Source organism: Musca domestica, unplaced genomic scaffold (genome assembly GCF_030504385.1).
Source record: "Musca domestica strain aabys unplaced genomic scaffold, Musca_domestica.polishedcontigs.V.1.1 33, whole genome shotgun sequence".
NCBI classification, from domain to species: Eukaryota; Metazoa; Arthropoda; class Insecta; order Diptera; family Muscidae; genus Musca; species Musca domestica.
Window position 1 is genome coordinate 9,017,334 of NW_026712312.1, and position 21,906 is coordinate 9,039,239.

Genomic DNA, 21,906 nt, shown 5'->3' on the forward strand with positions numbered 1-21,906 from the left:
CGACGGGTATACCTTGATAGCATTACAATCGTATGGGAATTTGTTAGTGTTAAATGGAGTAAATTAATTACTCGCTGCATAGCCGTTGTAGATAACATTTAAGGCTTAATTATGAAGGTATTCTGAAGAGAAATTATCTATACATATAACTGAAACAAAAGGCAACATTAAAAAACCTACATTTTTAAATTTATGTGCGCCAACTTACGAAATACTTTCAAATTTTTAAAAATATCTTCAATTTTAAATTCAATGGCAAACCTGGTTAACATTTTTTAACGCAATATACTTTTGTTCCAATCTTTTATTTTAAAAACAAAAGTGGTAGAAGTTGGGCACATCTACAATAAATTGTACTCAGCTGGTACATTACCTTTTTATAACACCATGCCAGCCAACTAATATAGCTATATCCTGAAGAAACAAAGAAAATAGAAGTAATCACAAAAATCAAAAATTTATCCTTAAAGGGCCGTTGGAGTAAAGTAGCCATAAGGCTAGAGAGGGTATATATCATTTTATACGGCCATAACAGGTCTCATAACGGATTTAGACCCTGGGACCAAATCCATTTCAGAGCATTTGGAGTCGATCTAGCGATGTCCGTCCACCCGTCTGTCTGTCTGGCTGGTGCGCACGATAACTCTCGAAGTTAGTATCCGAATTGATCCAAACATCGTACATCGCAATATTATTATAGAACTTAGAACGAGTTCAGAGTTGAGCAATATCGGTATCTCCCCCACAAATTGTCAACATTTTCAAAGAAAATAATTTACTGCACAGAAAGAGAAAGGATGATTCGATTTTGCTCCAAACTTGGCAAATCCTAATATTACCATCAGTGCTAGGTCATTTACGAAATAGTCAATATTGGTTCACTCCATCCAGTACCTTAACCACAAACGGTCAAAATTTTTAAAAATTATAAATCTAGTAAAATGTGATGTAAGTATCCGGTTGTCTTCAAATTACACACATCATAATACTTTGATTAGCCCAACGTCTGCTGAGAAGATGGAATGTATCGGTCCACTCCTTCTGGTACCTCCCCCACAATATTTTTATTAACCCAAGGTCTGGTGTGAATATGAATATTCGATTTCCTTCAAATTTTGCACATACTAATATCCCTAATATTTTTATCTGCATTAGATGAAGTATGAAAATAAAATTCTTCGGTCCGCTATAAATGTTACCTCACACATATTTCCACATTTTCCAAAAAATTGCACGTATGTCATATAAAGTATAGGAAGTTGTCTGTATAGTCCAAATCTGGCACGTTGTAATATTTATATCAGTCTTAGGTCAGATACGAATTGGTCAAGAGTTTGGTTTTCTGTCGGCAAATCCGACCGATACTATTTTACTTGTTTTATTATTATCAGGAAAATTACAATACAGTTTATTTAGCTTAATGTTCAAAATTAAAACCATATAATATAAACTTAATGGCACATGTAAAGTGGTATTTCAAGAAATATTTATTTAGGGTAAAAAATGTTCGACTTCGCCAAGCTGAATACATGGTGTGCTTGTATTGATCTTTTTATTTTGAATAGACCTTTGAATTGTGCTCCTTTTTAATGTGTATAAAAACAAAAACAAATCACATTGAACCCAAAACGTACGTTGTTGTTCTTCCTAAATGTTGATAAATACATTGATAACAGTTAAAGGCTGTCAAAATACTAAGAAGGTGCTCATTTATATGTGGCATGTTTATTTATTTTTCCGAAAATATGTGTCGCTATGGTTGTTTGACTCTCTCTCTCTCTCTCTGTTATCACAGTAGCAATATATACTCTTCTTCGATTGAAAACGGATTCCCTAATTACCCTCTCTCATAATTTTGTTACAATGTGATACCTTGCCATAGCATTATTCGTTGCTGTAGAATATTTTTTTTATTTTGGTTATTGTTGTTAATTCTTGATGGAAAATTTATTTATTCCGATTTTTGCGCACTTTTTTACTTCCACCTGCAGCAGCATAGTGTGCCCCGAAATTTTCAATAATTTGTCACTTTATTAAATGTTTTTTAAACACCCATTTACCCACAGTTAAATGTTTAAATTCTTTAATCGCCGTTAGAAGGAAATGCACTATCAAGGAAATGTTGAAAAAAAAACAACATTTACAAAAATTGTATATAACGGAGTAAAATGTTTTCAAAATCAATTAAAAATGCGAACCTGACTTAAAATGGTTTTTAAGATTTGAGGTATGGGACCTACATCTCAATATTCAAATCTTGTAACTGAAATTTTCCAAATAGGCTATGCTCTACCCCTAAGGAGCTCTGAATATCACATGACAATGGGACAAATAAAGTTTTCCAATTGTTTGCCATGGACTTTTGTCTGAACAAATAGCTCAAGTCGTAACAAAGAAAAAAACTTTGAACTCACGTTGATTGAATCAGTCGCACAAGACAGGTCATGTTTTAAATACAATTATCGTTCATTATAACTGAGCTTTAAAATAGAATGATATATAATGTGGATGCAAGAGATATCTGAATGTAAAAGCAAACGCACATTTGTTAATGTGGTGTGGATATGGATAATTGGTCCGTAGCAAAAAAAATAAAAATTAAAACGTGACTGTATGTTGATCTACAATTATTAGAAGATTTCCAACTTTTAGTATGTGCATTGATAAAGAAAATCCAATGCAATTGCTTCTTATTAGAAACGTTTCAATTTTTTGGAAACTCTAAAGTTTGCAAGTGGGACTCGATATAATAGATGGGCAAGTATGCATTCTAGTGTTTGCATCACTTGTGCTCTGTCATCAATAAACAGATATAGGTATACAAATAATAATCAAATAATTCGATGCAGGAAAGTTATTTTAAAATTCCTTTAATTAATCTATACATTAATGCCTGATAGTAGGCAAAGGCAAGTCGGAAATTGTTCACTGAATTCCTGAGCATGATTGGAATGACTATTTCCCCAAAAAAGCTGCCTTTTTAGCAGCCCCATTGGCGCTTCTAAGATATGTTTTATAAATATTTAAAAACATCAATTAAAATGTTTCCCTTCCTAAGCTCTTAAATATGACCTTTCGTAATCCTGCCTAGCACCCTTCTCAAAGCTATTTTTTACTTTTATATGAAAACAATTGTGAAAACAATTTATTAAAAATAAACTTAAATTTTAAGTTGGTTTTATGTATTTTTTTTAATTTATGAAAAAAATTCATACATTTGTAGCTTTAAAAGAAATTTAAAAAACACGCCTCACATTAAACTTTTTAAAAGTTTACTTCTTCTTGGGGGCAGCAGCGGCTTTCTTCTTTCTAGCTTCAAAGGCCTTCTGTAGCATTTTAGCGCGGTTGGCAGCGGCTTTGGTGGCGACAACGGCAAAGTGGTTCTTGGCCAATTCAACGTTGTTCTTCTTTGCCTTGGCGACAGCCTTAGCAATGGTACGTTTTTCGGCGGCCAAAGCGGCGCGGCGACGGAGAACCTCAGCATAAGGATTCAACTTGATGAGTTGACGAACATTGGACAATGGATTGAGACGGCGGACACGACGGAAGACCTTCTTGCGAGGGTCACGGAGCACCTTGCGGATTTCTTCAGATTTAAGAAGGCGAGACAAGTCAGTGTTGGCCATCTTAGGTTGAGGAAGGTTGTAGCCCTTCTTCAAGGTGGAACCAGATTTCCAGGTACCGAAGAGCTCGTTGAGGCGAGCGAAAGCAGATTCGGTCCAGATGACGAAACGACCAACATGGCCACCAGGAGCCAATTTCAACAAGTTCATTTTATCAACGGACATAGTTTCAATGCCAGGGATGTTACGGAAGGCGCGACGCAAACCTTCATCCTTGTAGTAAACAATGAGGGGTCCACGACGGGCAATGCGGCGACGATCGCGCATAGTACCACGGCCAGCACGGAAACGTTGGGATTTGTACACCTAAAATGTAAATTGTTTGAAAAATGAGAAATTGACGTATAAACATACTACTGTTAGATTATAAAATTTCTAGGGTTGTTGATTTAAGTTACCCCCTTAGGAAGTATTGACTACTTCTTAACGGAACGCCTACCGAAACCAATATTTATCTAGCAGCTACTTGGGATTATATGACAGCTTTATGTATAAAACTCAGTGAGGACATTTTTACACAATAAGCAGCAACTGCGCAATGTTTGGCTTTCATGGATACATTTGATTAACAAGCTCAGTTTGTTTTGCTCAAATGTAAACACTGACCATTCCATGTTCAAAATAACAATCCGCTTACCTTTTGGATGTCAGCCCAGATCTTCATGCGTCTGAGGAAGACAACAGCTTGCTTGGTCTTTTGCAATTTTTGAACTTCATCAGAGACGACCAATGGGAATTCAGAGACGCCATCAATAATGTGACCCTTAGATTGGACAAGGGCTGGAACGCCAGAAGCAGCGATGGCAGAGACCAAAGCGTAACGGCGTTGGTTTACATTGACCTTACGGTGCCAACGACGGAAAGTCTTGGTTGGGGCGAACATACGACCACCACGGCACATGTTACCGAAAGCACCCTGGCCGGAGCGGTGAGTACCACCACCACGGACACGGGGAATACGAGCAACAGCACGACCAGTACCCCAAGATTCAGCAGAGGTTTGGTGACCTGTAACAAACGCACATTCAATAGATACACACAACTCGAATTTTATTTATTCCTGCTCCATCGCACTTACTTACCGGCTTGTTCGCTGACAGCGTAAGGTTGACGCTTGTTACGACGCATCAATTGGTGGATATCGTTGACGACATCGGGACGAATGGGGGCCTTGAACACTGCTGGCAAGCAGATGCTCTTTTCCTTGATTTGTTCATTCTTTTCCGAATATACGGAGACCAGAGGTCTTGCGTTGGCTAAACTCTGCAATAACACGAGTAACAAAACAAAAACATTTCATTTAAACCTTCATTCACTATGTATTTCACAATTCACTTGATCTCGACGGAAAAACACGTGTGTCAACACCTCAAAATTTCCGAGTTCCTTTTAACAAAAATTCCGCCGAATTTTGACACAATTCCGATAGATCCACTTTATCCGCGAGGTATTTCTTAATTTGACTACACTGCTTACCATTTTTATTGGCAATTTTTCTCAAAATTACGAAAATATTTTATTCTGCAGCTGCAGAAACGTCCTCCATTAACCAATAGAAGACCGAAAAGAAAAAGGAAGAAAAAAAGAAGAGGAAAGAAACTGAAATAACGAAACAACCTGACGAATGTACAACATGGCTGACAATCAGGGTTGTAACTGAACGAAGAACAGTGTTGTAAAGTGCCAAAATGTGGACACATGCGAAGCATTGACACATTTCTTTTGTAATTTTCCTTCACACTCTTTCGCCGTGTTCTTATAGCCTGTTCACATAACTCGCATCATTTGCAAATATTGGCTCAAACGTATTTAAAACAAAATCCGCTTGATCTGAAATGTCAATTCCATGGCGTGAACGTCAAATTATACCCCCATCGACTTTTGAATAAGATTTGCGTGACGTATAAGCGAGGGAATTGACATTTGAAAACGATGGGATTGTGTCGTTTTTTCTTTCTTTTTTGTTTACCATACATCGATGTAAGACATCGCAAAGTGCATCATTTTGCAATATTAAAAACAAATGTGGAATGAATTTAACGTATTTTTCATTTATTTTAATTGGTCTATTATCGGAGCAAAACATCATTTCATTTTTGTAATTAACGCCCTCTGTTAAGATGCAAGTACATAATAAGTCATGGCTAGGCATATTTATATCAAATTATAATGGAAAACGACGGCAGGGTTTTAGTGCGGATTAATAATCTCTTTATGAAATGTCACAAAATATGCCTAACCATGACTTCAAGCTTATATACCTACATCTTTAGAAATATTTGAAATAACGTGCAAAAGGTGTTTGTCATTTAATATAAATAAGTGAAACCCACTGTAGCATATTTCAAATTCTATTTGACACCATAAGGCTTCAGCCATGGTAGAAGAATATAGGTAGATGCATCAACGCTTGAAAACATTGATATGTCAAAATTTTTAAAATGTTTTATCAAAAATAAGTATATTTTTGAATGTTTTCTTATACGACGTAAATATGTGGTTGTTATAATATTAATTTTTCAACAATTTTTACAAATTTCAATAATTTTTCATTCAACATTTTCAATTCGAAAATCGGTTTGACAGTTCATTGTCCTAGCAGCTGTGTCGATGCGACTACCTGTATTCTTCTACCATGGCTTCAGCACAGAGTTGCATTTTTTCTTGTTTCTTTGAAGTTGAGGAAGCTTTCTTAGGCTGCAAATACATAAAAAGCTTGAAGTCATGGCTAGGCATATTAATGCCAAATTATAATGAAAAGCGACGGCAGGATTTTAGTGCGGCTCTGTAATTCCTTTGTGAAATGTCACAAAATAGGCCGTGCCATGACTTCAAGCTTCTTATGTACTTAGCCCTTTATTAAGCTATAATACCAAGACTATTGCAGTTCCTGGAACAGGGCAAAAATTGTACAGTTTACGATGTACGTCGAAAATTTGCATTATTTTGAAACCAAATTTGAAATAAATTCAAATTATTGTATTTTTTTATTAAAAACAATACACACACATACACAAAATGTGTATATGTTTTGACAAAGTAACGATACCAAAAGAAAAAAAATTGTATTTAGGGGGTAGCTTTTTTCTACCTTCTGTAACGTTCAAGTGTTCGCATAGCCCCACACATATAACAGTACTTTAAATTTTTTAAATTTATAAAAATTGTTGAAAAACGCGAAATATAATAACCTCCGAATGATGTAGTATAAGAAAACATATAAAAATATGTTTATATTTGAAAAAAAAATTTAAATGTTTTTTTCAAATATAAGTAGATTTTTATATGTTTTTTTATACTACGTCATTCGGAGGCTATTATAATTCGTGTTTTTTAACAACTTTTACAAATTTGATCAATTGAGATAAATTGTAGTTTTACTGCGATTTAAACGACTATTTAAACTATTTAATGGGCCTAGAACATCATGGATTCCAAATACTGTTTTGAAATCAAGTACCATGTTGAAGTTGGTTGTTGTTCATTCATTGCCACCTGCTGTGTCGAAGCGACTATACTTTTCTCCTTTTTCTTTTTCTGTCATGTCTGTCAATTTCACTTTATGAATGATATCGGAGAAAAAATTTTAATTCAATCACAATAATTGCATTTTGACATTAAATTGGTTTACACCCGGTAAGCCGCCGTTGCTAAAAATACCTTCCGCTTCGTTGTCTGCGGCAGAACAAAATATACACAATTTAATTCATTTAATGTATAAATGTTTAATCTTCCGGACTCTAAAACCAATCAATGAAAAATAATCACTTTCTGAGTCGACTTATGCCGTCCGTCTGTCATGTCGCACCGCCGTCGAATTTAATTTTAACTACTTCCGCGCTCTTTAGTGAAGATGTTCAATTTTCTCATGTCTCATTCGTAAACAACAGAGTACCCCGAGTCTTCGCTTTCTGTTTATTTTTTATCGGGTATTCCTATGTGGCCCTCATATTCGTTTCGTTGGGACGTTTTTCATTTTTGTTTCCAAAGCTCGCAACGAACAACCAACCAAAGAAAGCGCACGCTTGACGCAATTCTGAAATAATTGAAAAAATCGTCAAAAAAATCTGCACAATAACTAAATTGTAAGAGATAGAGTGAAAATATTCCAATTCGAATGTCAAAAACGAAACAAAAATTAAGCTTAAAAAATTAAAAACAAGAATTAAATTAGAGATTTTTAATAATTCGCTATCCTTATTCCTTATAACATAATTGAACAATGGCCGGAGAAGTCATTGTTGATGCTTTGCCTTACATCGATCAGGGATATGACGATCCTGGCGTCAGAGAATCGGTTGGTAAACAAAATTAATGTAAATAATGTGAGCGATTAATGTAGAGAATATTGTTGATTTCAGGCATTGGCAATGGTTGAGGAGGAATGTCGCCGATATAGGCCAACTAAAAACTATTTGGAACACATGCCACATTTATCTACATCCACGTTTGAAACCAAGTTGATGGCACAAGAATTTGAACGCATTCAAAATCTGATACCTATGGAAACACTGAGTATGAAGCGTTATGAACTTCCGCCGCCATCCGGTAGTCGTTTGTCTGAAGTGTCAGCATGGGAAGAATCGATAGACAATTCCAAAGCACAATTGGAACATCAATGGGTGAGAGCTATGAATTTGGAGTTGATGTTGGATTACGGCATAGAAGCTTGGAAGGCGTACTTGGAAGTATTTGTTGCAATGCAGGCTAAAGCGCAGGGGCAGTTGCAAGAATTGAAAAAAGAAATACAGGACGTTAATTGGCAAAGGAAACAAGCACAAACGAAAGCCGGAGAGAGACTTCGACAGTTAGAGGCCAGTTGGGTATTGTTGGTCTCGAAAAACTATGAGATTGAACAACAGTGTGTTGAACTAGAAAAACAAATTCATGAATTAAGAAAACGAATATCTGAGAATGAAGTTCCAGCTGACGTTGAAGCAGAGCCTCCCCAACAGCAGAACGATCATCATATTGATGATGAGGGGGAAGATGTGAGTAAAAATGTCCCAGAGGAAACAGTTATTGAGGATTCAGAAAATCAAAATCAATATGAAAAATCCGATGAAAACGATGTTGAAATGGCAACAGTTGAAGAGAAGGAACAATAAAAGAACAATTTATGACATACATGAATTATTTTGCATTCTAATTTTGAAAATTCAATGGTGCAATGGTTGAGTTGATTGATTGATAATATTCCTCGAATATCCTTATCTTTTCCCCACCCTTCCTGGCTTATGTAGAATGAATAAAATCACAAATAGTTCCGTTATATATTTTATATATTTATGTATATTTTTTACAAAAAAGCAAATTGAAGCTGCACTTTTCGACATAATCATCATCATTGGTATTAAATATTCAGTTTACATTCAACATCTCTTGCTAAAGGGCTAACATTGCTATTAAGGTAAGTATGTATGTTTTAATAAGTGTATTATTGCAATAGTTTGTTTGTATTTCTGATAATATAATTAAAGAAAATTAAACAAATGCTCCAGTAATGCTGTTTTTGTGAAATGTTTTTACAAAGCTAAACTTGATAACGAATGGCACATATGTGTGTGTGTGTATAATGTTAGTTATTACGCGTTCTACAAAATGGGTATCACCAAACTTCAGTAACATAAGAATTAATAGCAAAAATACAGACATGTATCGAAGAGTAGGAATAATAAAAAAATAAGAGTACTAGGTGTGTAAATATGGGCACAAAAATACATTTTAATTTGTTTTTGTTAAAGACGGTTGTCAAAACGGAGATATGCATTTAGGAAATTGAGTGTTCCCTTCTACTACAATGTTGTTTCGGGAACATTTTCCACATGCCTTAGATGGGCCGAAGAGGATGTGAGTGGTGGGGTCGCGTTTGAGTTATGTGTCGAAACATGCTGTCTGTACTTGTATTTATTTGCGCCGAATGCTACCTGTGGAATATCACTGGTCAGCTGTTGTTGGCGGCCCATTTCCAGTGTAATATCCATAATTTTCTGTTCCAACCGACGTATTCGAGTTTGGTATTTTCGTTTGTTCTGCTCAATAATTTGTGTAAGACTCCTAAATATGATGAAATTTCAATGTAAATGTTCTTACTCTAGTCGGAAGTTATTTTGAATTCATACTTACTGATTGGTTTTTTGTAATTCCCTAACACTTGTATGCAGATGTTCGTATTTTTCATCTGACATTTTTTGCGTTTCTGTCACAGAAGCAATTAGACACTGTATACGTCCTTTGAGTTCAGTTTCTCTGCCAAGTGCTTCGATCAACTGCTGCTCAGTAAGAGCAGCATGCTCCGCCTCAGAATAGGATGCTCGTTGCTGTTCCACATGGCTTTGCCGTTGGTGGTGTTGATGATTGAACAATTCCGATGAATCCGAGTTGAATTGTAGTTGCAGCTGTTTAAAGTTACTCAACGCTTCGTGCAAAACTTCTATTCGATCGTTGGCATATTGTTTGTCTCGTTCTGCCTGTTCTGTTTTCATCTTCAAAGCTATGTTCTCTTCACGTAGATTCAATAGTTCCTGCATTAAAACAGCCATTTCCAAATCTACAGCTGAGGATTTTTCTTTGTTTCCACTTAATTCCTTTTTGTTTTCCAAAGCTAGCCGTGACTTCTCAAATGAATCGCTGAATGGCGACTCCAACTGTACAATGGTATTTTGTACATTCGAACGTCTACCTTTTAGTTTTGATACATGGTAACGCAGACGGTTGTCATCTTCCGGTGTCCATGGCTTTGAAGACACTTTGTCGGGAATACTAAAACTGCATATAGAGAATATATAGATTAGACAAGTTCTTGTTATTTTCTACCGATTGTAACAATATATTTACCTATTTTGCCAGGGGCCTAAACTATTTTCACAAATGTTTTTTTCGCTTTCTAAGCGATCCAACAAATGTCTGGCTACAGATTCTACAGCTTTTCTACTTTCTTCGGCAGCTGATGATTTCTCCTTGATGAGGCCCAATCTAAAAAATACAAACAAATGCACATGTTTACGAATTCTTCAGTTCATTTCCGTCTTAGTGCTTACTTGCTTTCCAGTAAAGCGAGCATAACATCATATGCTTCAATTGCACGATCACTACAGTTTAAGGCCACCTGCAAAGCTATCGCATTCGACTCATATTTGCCGCACAACAAGTATAGGCGTTCACAATGCTCCTTGGATTCGTCTAGGGTCAGTGACAGTACCGTGTTTTGAACTTTCAAGTGTTCTACTTTTCGTTGCAAGCGCTGCAGTTCATTGTCCAACTGCGAGGGTTCGGTGAAAGACTCCATTAAGGTGCTGTTGTTTTGTTTTAAGTCAGAGACCAAATGCTCAACAATGTTGGCGTTTTTAATCTAGAAAGCGAGGAGAAATAATTAATTGACAGTGGCGATATGATAGTTTGCTTACACCCACCTCCATATTCCTCAGATCCATGCCTGTTATGTTGTCCACTTCCGTTTTGCTCGCACATTTCAAGCGAACTCGTTCAGCCATTTTAGGAATTGCAGGAGTTTTGTGTGGACTAGTAACATAGGTATCTTCGACGGCCGTAAGTGTCGACGTGTTATTTAAGTCGTTAAGCACTTGATCATCAATGTCTTTGTGCGTTAGTTGCAGCGAAGGGGAATCCAAACTTTGAGTGGCAACATCGGCGCCAAAGTGTTCAATGCTTGGAGGCTCTTCTACAGCGGACCCGACGGCTACGCCAGATGTACAGTTGGCATTGACCTCCGATTGTAACAAAGCCACCTGTGCCTTCAAGTGCAGTATTTCTTCTTGCAGTGCCTAAAACAGTTCCAAGCTATTATTTTTGATCAATTCCAGTCGTACGAAACTATTCAGTCCTACCTCAACTTGTGCCTTGTAGTTTATGTCAGAGAGTTTTATTTCATCTGTTACCTCACTACATAAATTATGGTCAACTTCTGCATGCGAATACTCCGCTTCTTCAAGAGGATCAGTTTGGCATTCTGCGTCGGGATTTGTCAAATTTAGCTCAGAGTTGTAGACAGAGCCCTCTTGGTAACTGATCTCTAAAATTCGACACTGTAATCAAACAAAAAACCTAGTGATATCTTAAGGAACTTACCACTGCCTTCGGGCTCCTGCTCTTCTAATATCGTAGATTCTTGTTTGTTGCGAAGTTTCTTGCTTAACTCGGCAATGACGCAGTGCATTTCCGTTATGCGACACTCATGAGCAGCGCTTACAACTTCAAGTCTACGCAGACATAGTTCCTTCTCAGCTTTACAATCTTCGAGTTGTTGTTGGATCGCAGATTTTTGCTCCTCAGTCTGGATTAGCAGTTGTGTAAGTTCGCGTACCTTAGCCTCTAGTTGTTGCAGGGAAAGATTATCCACCTGAAATATTGATTAATAACAGATTAGAGGCACTCAGTAAGGTCGTTTATAGGGGCAGACATTAATAGGCCTTAAAGGCATTGGCTGTGCCACTAGAGTATATTCCCAACTACGCCGTATTTCCTGCCGCTTTAACATTGATTCCTGACGTTGTTGTTCCGAGCAACACATACAACTAACACTTCGTCTCAACAGCTGTTCTGAGATCATTTTTCCTATTTGTGGCCTAGGAACATTGATACAAAGTTATTACGTCGGGCCTTGTGGAATTTTTTGTTTTCTTGTTTTTCGTTCTATTATATTTCCCAAGTAATTTGAATGTGCCAATACATTGGAATTTTTCGTAATAGCCTCAACGTCATCTTCACTCTCCAACTCGCTTGCACCTACTACAGCTGGTGCTTTTAGGTTTATGTTTTTGTAATGCGTTTCGGCACGCATCTGCGCAAAGAAAATTGCAACACATAGTCCCCAACCGTCCCTACTGAATTGTTGAAATGATGACCTCCAAATTAATTCTGCCCATCGGTGTCGTTTCTTCCTCCACTTACCTTGTTAACAATATCCAATGTAGAACAGGAACTTATGTTGTTATCGCTTTCAGTTGTGTCACGTTGCGTGTGATCTGGAGAATCCAATAAATCTCCTCCAGAAAAGTGTTGTGCCATTGTGATACAACCGCCGCCCCTGGGGCTTATGCTGCCAAACAAATACTCTTCATCCGTAGAAGGGCGTATATCGTCAATAACTTCGCCGCCTCCTCCTTTGTTATTCAGACGGAAGTTACTGCGGCTAGTGATTGCACCCTTTGTTGTGACATTTCTGTGGATTTTACTCACTTTGGCCAAATGAACATCGTTGGACATCTTAAGATCTGTCCCAACTTAAATTGGTTTTCCTCTTCCCCAATGACCAGTTGAAGGCGCCTTTCAATTTTGTTTACTTTTTGTCTTTGTTGTTTCTTTTTTCTTACAATTTGTTGCTAGAAATAGTTTTTTGTTGTGTCTGTCCGCTCCACCCTTCCATCAGTACACATCATTGCCCCATCAGAACACTGTATTTACTTCACATGTTTACTGGATAATTTAGACCATATCGGTAAAACGAGGACGCTCTAAAGATGTAATTTGCTGTGTTTTAATAATATTATTCGAATTCGAATTATTCTATTAAACATACATTAAATGAATTAAATTGTGTATATTTTGTTCTGCCGCAGACAACGAAGCGGAAAGTATTTTTAGCAACGGCGGCTCATCGGGTGTAAACCAATCGGCGGCGACCTGCTGCCAGTTTTGTCGGCGTCGAAATTCAAACAAAGATAAAAGAGAAAATTTATATTTCATTTCAAATTTATTTTAAATATCCAATCTATATTTTCGTTAAACGCTCTCTCTCTCATCGATTAAATTGTTAACGTAATAAAATTGAGACAGGAAAAAAAATTAATTTCTTTAAAAGAAGCGGCGACTATTATAACTCTAAAAAAGCTAATGACATGTTCACACCAAACAGTTTTCAATTGCTTGTAAGAACTGTTGATGTTGATATAGTTTCAGTATTTTGTGAATGTTCATTGTCCCATCAGAACACTGTATTTACTTGTTTACTGGATAATTTAGACTATATCGGTAAAACGAGAACTCTCTAAAGATGTAATTTGCAGAGTTTTAATAATATTATTCGAATTATTCTATTAAACATACATTAAATGAATTAAATTGTGTATATTTTGTCTGCTTCTTCTTTTTCTTCAAACATATGTTGCCATATGTCAATTTAGGGGTGGAGTTTTAAAGTGACATGCGACGCTAGGTCTATGTTGCCACTTTTACGGGTATTCATGGGCAGGAATTTAAATGTTGATATCTGCATTTTTGTAGAACTTCCATAAGGCAAAATAGGATTTGGTATTGTTTGATTTTAATACGAAATCGATTGATGGTTGTCATAAGAAATCGCGAGCATGAGAAAGCATAAGACTATCACTCAATTTTCTCAAAATACAAAATATTAAATATTTTTATGATTTAGTATTATTTTTCAATTGGAAATGAAATAGTGACCAAAGTAGTGACTTTGTTTACATTTACATTACCCAACTATGTCGTAAAATATAAAAATGTAGAACTTAAATAGCAGAAAAATGAATAAATAGTTTTCGAAGTCGAGGCGAGGGCTAGTGCCTTGAGTGACTTTACTGGCCCAAGATCAACCATAGTAACATCTGCCGAAAGGGGTAAATTTAAAAAATTGTTAGTCTATACATTTATTTGTCTATGTCTATACGTTTATTTGTCTATGGTTTTGCTTCTACTTTCTTATATTTATACCGTGCCATGGAAGAAAAATACGGGTAGATGCATCAACGCTTGGGGAAATCAGGGATATTTTTATATGTTTTCTCATACGACCCAAATTGGAGGATGATATCATATGAATTTTTCAACAATTTTTACATATTTCAATCATTTTTCATTCAACATGTTCAATTTTAAAATCGGCAGCCATGTCGATGGGTCTACCTATCCCTGTTTAAATTAATATTAAGCAATGAATCCTAAGAATATGGGCTTCGGGATAAAATGTTTTATCAAGGTAAAATTTTGTATGGATATGTACAATTAAACCTTTTTTCAAAATTTCAAAATTCTATTCCATAGACTTTCCCAATTAATTGCATATTGCCTAAGCGGTTTAAATCGCTTAACATTGCTAACTATGTTGTTACGATATCATAACAAAGACATAGAAGTATAAAGATGGGACAAGACAGAGTCAAGATGTGGCAACCCTGTGAAAATACCTCTGTTGTTATGATATCGTAACAACATAGTTAGCAATGTTAAGCGATTTAAACGGCTTAGGTAATATGCAATTAATTGGGAAAGTCTATGGAATAGAATTCTGAAACCTAATTTTTGGAGTTTTCAAAGTTTTGTTTGTCATTTTTTCTATAAATGTGTTTTTTTTATATTAACATGGTCCTGTCTTGAGCTGTTATCTAGACAGTATAGACACAAACCATTTGCTCAGAATGCATTTTGTCCAGTCTTTACAGGGTTGCCACATCTTGACTCTGCCTTGTCCCATCTTTATACTTCTATGTCTTTGGTTATATTTTCAAAAATGAAGAGCTGGATATCCTGGATATCCAAAGACATAGAAGTATAAAGATGGGACAAGACAGAGTCAAGATGTGGCAACCCTGTGAAAGTACCTCTTTTGTTATGATATCGTAACAACATAGTTAGCAATGTTAAGCGATTTAAACCGCTTAGACAATATGTAATTAATTGGGAAAGTCTATGGAATAGAATTTTGAAACCAAATTTTTGGAGTTTTCAAAGTTTTGTTTGTCATTTTTTCTATAAATGTGTTTTTTTTTATATTAACATGGTCCGGTCTTGAGCTGTTATCTAGACAGTATAGACACAAAACATTTGCTCAGAATGCATTTTTTCCAGTCTTTACCATTTTAGGTCTTTGTCCTTATTTTAAATAGGGATATCTTGATTGGAATCATTTTTCAACTAGTATTTATCATTTATATCTATTTGGGCATGGAATGTATTAGACAGTTAAGTTTTATATATTTTATTCTACACATGGAATCATTTGGTAAACAAACTGTGCTTATTTTCTACTAATAAAGAGTAATATGTTTCACACAATCTCTTATTATATTTGAAACATTCGGCCAAATCTATCTCATGCGATAAACGCTACTCACATTCAGCTATTTGAGGTGAAAATAATGACATCATTCTTAAATGTGTGGAGCTATGTATGTCGAAATGACACTCTTTGTGCTCCAAACTGGTGCTCACAGACACACACACACACAGCGACTCTTGTTTTATTAGAAACATTGTGGAGAGCATTTCTTGTTTACTATCAACAAATAGCTAACTGAGCCCAACACTAGCAAAACGTAATGCCACTTGCTAATATACCTACGTATAAAAAGTATGGGAAACATACAACAACCATACACACAGATGCCCGCAGTAGACCGAGTTAAAATATTTTAAGAACTTACGAATATGTTCGAAATTTGAAAATTCAGTTGTGCTTTGGCCGTGCGTATTGAAAGAAGCAAAATACGAATTTAAGTGAAAATACTTGTCACCATGGCTGATAAAGAAGATTCAAAATTCGGATTCAAAAATAAGGAAAAGGCCGAGGAGACTCTGGTCCTCTTGGAAAGCCATGACATGCAATATCGGAAACTAACCGTACGTGGTCTATTGGGCAGAGCGAAACGTGTTCTATCGAGTAAGCCGATTATTACCGAAACATTCCATTAGAGCGAAATACTAACAGATTTGATTTCTCTCCTCGTCGCTGTTGAATTTTTAGTGACCAAAGCCGAAGATAAAGTTAAAAATATCAATGATGCTATAGAGGTGTTTGAGAAATGGTTAGCAGAGAACGGCGGCGATGCGGCAAACAAAAATGCCAAAACCACCACTGACGATAAGGTGGAAACGGTGCCTGGTCTAGGTTTCAAGGATAAGGAGGCAGCTGAGAAAACGTTAAAGTAAGTCGATTTATTTTCAACTTAGATATACGAGGATATAGAATTTTGTTTTTAACAAAAACCGATCGATTATTGTCAGGTCACCACATATATGGGTTCGCCACTCAGCCATATGGCTGGTATTCAAAGTGTGCACCTATATCGCTTAATATATTTTTGTGTTTCTTTTCTCACTTCATTATTCCTTTGATATGCGTTGTTTTCACTTCTGTTTCGATACAAATACAAAACAAATGACAAACAGATTTAACAGCGCGAAGGTCTGTATTTGAAATGATGTCATTTGGTAGTTTTATTTATTTATTTTTGTAGACAAAGTTATTTGAACTAACATAATAACACTGTGTTTTGATTTTAGTTTTCCCCTAGATTCAATATTTATGGACATGGGGGTAAAATAACCATGATCTCAGCAAGGTATTCAAACATATTCGTGTTGAAGTTTAAGGCAATTTCTTATCCACACAGAAATGAAGGTAAACATTTTGAACAGGAAAGTGTTTTGGTAAAACCGAAATTGTTCAAAATCATTCAATAATTACAATGGATTTACAAGCCCGGTTATAGTTTACTTTGTCTAGAGGGATTATCACTCGAAATGTCAGGGGTTTCTTGCTTTAAATTAGTAGGACATTTTTAGGCATATATTTTCAAATGTCAATTCCATTCGTTAAAGCAAAGATTTTAACATACATACTTTTATCGCTTTTAACCATGATAGAAGAATACAGGTAGTTGCATCGACACAGCTGCTGGGACAATGAACTGTCAAACAAATTTTGAAATTAAAATTTTTGAATGAAAACATTTGTAAAAATTGTGCCTCCCGAATTTCGGTATTTTGATGATTTTAGCTACATTTTTCAATTGAATTGGTTTAACATCGACACAAAGAGTTCCGTCTGAGTACCTAACCCCTTGAAAGAGAATAATATATAGGTCCACGATATCGTATATCTCTCATATAACTGTACCTCTCGACGTTCCGTATTTTGATGATTTTAGCAACATTTTTTTAATGAAATTGTCGGAAATTCTGCACAAGGAGTTCACTGTGAGTGCTTTAGCCCCTAACAAAGAACTGTCTATATAGGTGCACGATGATGCACTGAGATATTCGGTATTTCCAGGATTTTTGCGACATTATTCACCGGCATTGCATCAACTTTCGTATTTGAAGTTCGTAATGGGTACTACAACCTATGACGGAAAATTGTCTATGCAGGTTCACGTCTTAGTATAACACCCATAAAACGGTACCTTCCGGTATTCGGTATTTTGATGATTTTAGCGACTTTATTCACTGGAATTGTTTCAAATTTGGTACTTTAAGGTCGTAATGGATGCTACAGCCCATGACAGAAAATTGTCTATGCAGGTCCACGTCCTCGTATAGCACCCAAATAACTGTACCTCCCTATATTCGGTATTTTGATGATTTTAGCAACATCCTTCACCGATTTTTTTTCCAGTTTAGCTTATTAGCTTATTTAGGCTTATGACAAAAGTTGCTTAAGCAGGTCCACGTCGTCGTATAGACCCTAATATAACGGCTACATTCAGCATTTTTAAGATTTTAACAGATTTTTTAACGGATTTTATTTTTTTTTTGAACATTGCAAAGTTCGGATCGGCCAAACTAACAGCTTTTTTACTTCTTCAAAAATAGAAGTTTGATTTAGTTTAATTTTGACCCATAATCCATACTTGTTAACCCTACGCTCCTTAGTTATTTTACGAAAGACCAAGCAGCTCTTCAGGCATGTTTGGTGTAAATGACGAACTTTTTCCCACAAAAAAGTGACTTTTTTATATCGATCTGCAGTTACCTATTATGACATGCTACAATTTTAAGTGTATGCATGTTTACATGTGATGTCATTGCTTGCCCTTAATATATACATAGGGTAAGTGTACCAGTAGTCGGCACTTTTAGGATTTTCTCGTTTTTAATCGCTCACCATTCTGAGTGGAACTTTTCAATTATTACAAAGTTAATTTATTCAGATTCGAAATTTTATATAGTTTTTGCAATAATAAATAAATTTTTAATAACTTTTTATTAAATTTCATAAATTTGCAGTTTTATTAAAACAATGCTTTTTTGCCAGTTGTCGGCACCACTTGCTAATTGTCGGTATGGCATGTTCCAACAGTCGGCATACCAATTTTTTTGTAAGAATAATTAATAATAATAATAAATTAATTCATTAAAATATAATATTTTTGTTTACTTAAACTGATTCGACGTCTTTATTGTACTTTTCTTAAGAATATGGATTGTTGAGGATCTTCATAGACAAAATTTTAATTTTTATTAGAATAAATCATCTTTTATTAGCGAAATTGTACACAAAAATAGCTGACAATATATTTGAAGTAAACAAAATACATTTAGTTATAATAGTTTCATTTATTTGGGCTTAAAAATAAGAAGTGCCGACTACTGGGACATGCCGAACTTAGGCACACTTACCCTATGTATATATATGTTTTGAAATTCCCATTTTTCATCATTGTGGACTTGGGAGGAAGCCAATATGTTTGTATTAATTAGCCTTATTTTTAATTTCGGCCAACTTTTATAAGGTCCACACTTGTATTTAAATTCCAATAATTGCATTGATGAAATTCCAACGAAAAATATGTGTATATACTCTTAGGTATATTTAAAATATGTATGGTGTTTGAGTATAGTAATGTATGTACATATATACATAATGCCATAAACACAATCAAAATAGTGGGTAGGTACATATATACAAGAAAACAACAAAACAATTGACTAATGTTTATCGTAAACTTTTGCCGGCTGCTTATGAACACTCTCTCGACACTCGCATGCATTGACCGTGTTCATATAAATAAATATTGAGTCAAACACAACCGTGGACTAATAAATAGCACATCTTGCCATTATAATTAATATTGTCGTTAAGTCGGAAGACAAAAAATACCTTAGTGGATGTGATGACGTACACATGTATGGACATCAGTGACATTTGAAAAAAAAAAAACAGAGAATAGACGAACACTCATTGGGAATATAAACGAGCATAAACGACGAAGCCCAAACAATAATGCGTATTTGAAATTCATTCTCCATCACGATGATGTTTGTTAATATTTTATGTGGTGTTTGAAATAGAGTTGTGTTTTAATGACCAACAATTATGTATTGGCATTGAGTGAAAACTTGTTTAAAGTTTGAGCTAAAAATGTAGATGATGTCAACAATTTGTTTATCCACAGATGTATTGGCTTGTAACATTTTCAAGCGCAACAGAATACAACCTTATATCTGACAAATGACTTCATTAAGTAGTGATCTATACAGTTCATAATATTCGCATTTCCTACTGAACTATAAAATGTCATAATCTAACGGTGAAAGTACATAGAAGGTTTTTATAATTTATATAATAATAATAATAATAATAATAATAATAATAATAATAATAATAATAATAATAATAATAATAATAATAATAATAATAATAATAATAATAATAATAATAATAATAATAATAATAATAATAATAATAATAATAATAATAATAATAATAATAATAATAATAATAATAATAATAATAATAATAATAATAATAATAATAATAATAATAATAATAATAATAATAATAATAATAATAATAATAATAATAATAATAATAATAATAATAATAATAATAATAATAATAATAATAATAATAATAATAATAATAATAATAATAATAATAATAATAATAATAATAATGATAATGATAATAATAATAATAATAATAATAATAATAATAACGACATGATGACATTAAGTCTATATTTTTTATCATACAGGGTATTACGTATTTGTGCATTTGATTGTAACAAGCAATAGGAGACGGGATAGACCCATAGTTCCTTTTCATGATCTGCATAGAATCACATTATGAGTCGATTTATGCATATCCGTATGTCTGTCCATATATTTTTGTAAACAAAGTACAGGTCGCAGAATCATTTGTTTGACCCAAGGACGAACCCTATTGAACCCAAATTTTATCGAGATCGGTTCAGATTTGGATATAGGTCCCATATATACCTTTATGCGATTTCAAGTTAATTGTGCACCAAATGAGTAATACCACCCCGAATTGAAAAAGCACAAATGCCTCGGCAAATTTAGTAGAATTCGATTCAGAGAGAGATATATATTAGTTCCGTTGGACTTTAAATTGTAATTATAATCATATTTGGTATTACTTAATTCTCACAAATTCTGCATAAAAACTTGTATTTGTTATGTGAAGCTCTACTAAATATGCAAAGTGGTGTAGGTTATCATAAAGTCGGACCCGAGCGACTTTAAGACTCTCTTTACTGGTTATTCTCTAAAAACGTTATTTATCTTTCGTTTCACTTGTGTACTTGTGTAACAATACGACGTATGAGGTATGCATTACTCATACGGTAGGGAGTACAATTTAATCTATTTTATTATTTCTTTGTTTGAATGAAATACCAACATTTAAATGACAATTCTCCCCATCTATATTTCTTTGCAGAATTTTAGAAGACCGCGATCCTGAATATCAAAAGTTGGCCATTAAAGGTCTTATCGGCAGCTCGAAACGTGTTTTATCTGGCACTAAAAATGAAGAGAAAATCCAATCCATCAAGGAAGGTGTAAAAATTCTGGAAGATTTCCTCGAAAAATTTGAAACCGAAAATCTCATGAAAAACAATCGTGCCTATTTTGCCTACGATGTCATTGCTAAATTACCCCAGCCCGAAGACAAATTGCAAGCGGAATTCCTCAAAGCCTACGGCGGTCCCAAAGCCAAGGGCAACTACAAACATCTACGCACCATGTACCCCGAGGAGGACGACAGCACATCATGGGACATCATACGCAACAGGAATATTGCCAAAATTTTGGCAAAAATCAAAGAAGAAGATGCCAAGCTGTTCGATGACCAAGGCAAGCCAAGTGATCTCCATCTGCAGTTAATCCACTGGGCATACAGTCCACAGCCGGACAAGGTCAAAAGTTATGCCGCCACCTTAAAATCCGAATGCCCCAAGAAGGCCGAAAAACGGAAATGCGAAGACGAATCGGCGAGTAGTAGCAGCAGTGGCAGCGATTCCGATGACGAGGCAGACAGCGGTAAAGATGAGAAAATGAAAGAAGACAAAGAAGAAAATGGCGAGTCTCCTGCCAAGAAAGCCAAAACTTCCTGAGCCATTCTAGATCACTTTTTTTGTAGTACTTAATCATAATGTCCTTTTTTGCAAATAGATTTAAGTGTTTATTTTGTATTGAAATGTAAATGTGTTTCAAATTCAGATTTGTAACACATATTTTCTGGTATTTTTGGATAAATATATAGCTGCAAACATCAATA

General features: G+C 35.0%; 4 protein-coding genes and 1 long non-coding RNA gene across 7 annotated transcripts; 3 read left to right on the top strand and 2 right to left on the bottom strand.

The window, feature by feature from the left end:
• Nucleotides 1–1,493: 1,493 nt before the first annotated feature.
• LOC131803741 (uncharacterized) lies at nucleotides 1,494–3,339 on the top strand. The gene is made up of 2 exons (XR_009342756.1): nucleotides 1,494–2,227; nucleotides 2,282–3,339. It is a non-coding gene; the product is annotated as an uncharacterized LOC131803741 (long non-coding RNA).
• LOC101898881 (large ribosomal subunit protein uL4) lies at nucleotides 3,161–5,259 on the bottom strand. Its single transcript, XM_005184212.4, has 4 exons — nucleotides 5,100–5,259; nucleotides 4,706–4,886; nucleotides 4,261–4,631; nucleotides 3,161–3,929 (listed from the first exon to the last, which is right to left on the bottom strand). The coding sequence occupies exons 1-4, from the start codon at nucleotides 5,100–5,102 to the stop codon at nucleotides 3,273–3,275; spliced, it is 1,212 nt and encodes a 403-aa protein (XP_005184269.1). The 5' UTR covers nucleotides 5,103–5,259; the 3' UTR covers nucleotides 3,161–3,272.
• A 2,320-nt stretch (nucleotides 5,260–7,579) lies between these two features.
• On the top strand, nucleotides 7,580–8,756 carry LOC101898715 (pre-mRNA-splicing factor SPF27). The gene is made up of 2 exons (XM_005184211.4): nucleotides 7,580–7,920; nucleotides 7,985–8,756. Exons 1-2 carry the CDS (start codon nucleotides 7,846–7,848, stop codon nucleotides 8,729–8,731), a joined length of 822 nt encoding a protein of 273 aa, XP_005184268.2. The 5' UTR covers nucleotides 7,580–7,845; the 3' UTR covers nucleotides 8,732–8,756.
• A 131-nt stretch (nucleotides 8,757–8,887) lies between these two features.
• LOC101898436 (colorectal mutant cancer protein) lies at nucleotides 8,888–13,274 on the bottom strand. 3 transcript variants are annotated; one of them, XM_059125291.1, is made up of 9 exons: nucleotides 13,162–13,274; nucleotides 12,534–13,096; nucleotides 11,712–11,982; nucleotides 11,471–11,655; nucleotides 11,036–11,407; nucleotides 10,664–10,974; nucleotides 10,461–10,598; nucleotides 9,750–10,391; nucleotides 8,888–9,680 (listed from the first exon to the last, which is right to left on the bottom strand). In XM_059125291.1, exons 2-9 carry the CDS (start codon nucleotides 12,846–12,848, stop codon nucleotides 9,419–9,421), a joined length of 2,496 nt encoding a protein of 831 aa, XP_058981274.1. In that variant the 5' UTR covers nucleotides 12,849–13,096; nucleotides 13,162–13,274; the 3' UTR covers nucleotides 8,888–9,418. The 3 variants fall into 3 exon arrangements, with proteins under 3 accessions (XP_058981274.1, XP_005184266.1, XP_005184267.1); XM_005184209.4 differs by having other exon boundaries at nucleotides 12,534–13,214; XM_005184210.3 differs by lacking the exons at nucleotides 12,534–13,096; nucleotides 13,162–13,274 and adding an exon at nucleotides 12,043–12,380.
• A 2,696-nt stretch (nucleotides 13,275–15,970) lies between these two features.
• Nucleotides 15,971–21,904, top strand: LOC101898264 (uncharacterized). Its single transcript, XM_005184208.4, has 3 exons — nucleotides 15,971–16,260; nucleotides 16,345–16,525; nucleotides 21,067–21,904. The coding sequence occupies exons 1-3, from the start codon at nucleotides 16,116–16,118 to the stop codon at nucleotides 21,740–21,742; spliced, it is 1,002 nt and encodes a 333-aa protein (XP_005184265.1). The 5' UTR covers nucleotides 15,971–16,115; the 3' UTR covers nucleotides 21,743–21,904.
• Nucleotides 21,905–21,906: the final 2 nt, after the last annotated feature.

Coding starts and splice junctions, on each gene's coding strand:
- LOC101898881 (XM_005184212.4), bottom strand. Junction 4,632..4,705: donor CGCTGTCAGCGAACAAGCCG/GTAAGTAAGTGC, acceptor CGTTTGTTACAG/GTCACCAAACCTCTGCTGAA. Junction 3,930..4,260: donor TCTGGGCTGACATCCAAAAG/GTAAGCGGATTG, acceptor TTTACATTTTAG/GTGTACAAATCCCAACGTTT.
- LOC101898715 (XM_005184211.4), top strand. CDS start 7,846: ATGGCCGGAGAAGTCATTGTTGATGCTTTGCCTTACATCGATCAGGGA. Junction 7,921..7,984: donor ATCCTGGCGTCAGAGAATCG/GTTGGTAAACAA, acceptor TGTTGATTTCAG/GCATTGGCAATGGTTGAGGA.
- LOC101898436 (XM_059125291.1), bottom strand. CDS start 12,848: ATGTCCAACGATGTTCATTTGGCCAAAGTGAGTAAAATCCACAGAAAT. Junction 11,983..12,533: donor CATTGGATATTGTTAACAAG/GTAAGTGGAGGA, acceptor TCAATATTTCAG/GTGGATAATCTTTCCCTGCA. Junction 11,408..11,470: donor ACTACAAGGCACAAGTTGAG/GTAGGACTGAAT, acceptor GAACTGTTTTAG/GCACTGCAAGAAGAAATACT.
- LOC101898264 (XM_005184208.4), top strand. CDS start 16,116: ATGGCTGATAAAGAAGATTCAAAATTCGGATTCAAAAATAAGGAAAAG. Junction 16,261..16,344: donor AGCGAAACGTGTTCTATCGA/GTAAGCCGATTA, acceptor TTGAATTTTTAG/TGACCAAAGCCGAAGATAAA. Junction 16,526..21,066: donor GCAGCTGAGAAAACGTTAAA/GTAAGTCGATTT, acceptor ATTTCTTTGCAG/AATTTTAGAAGACCGCGATC.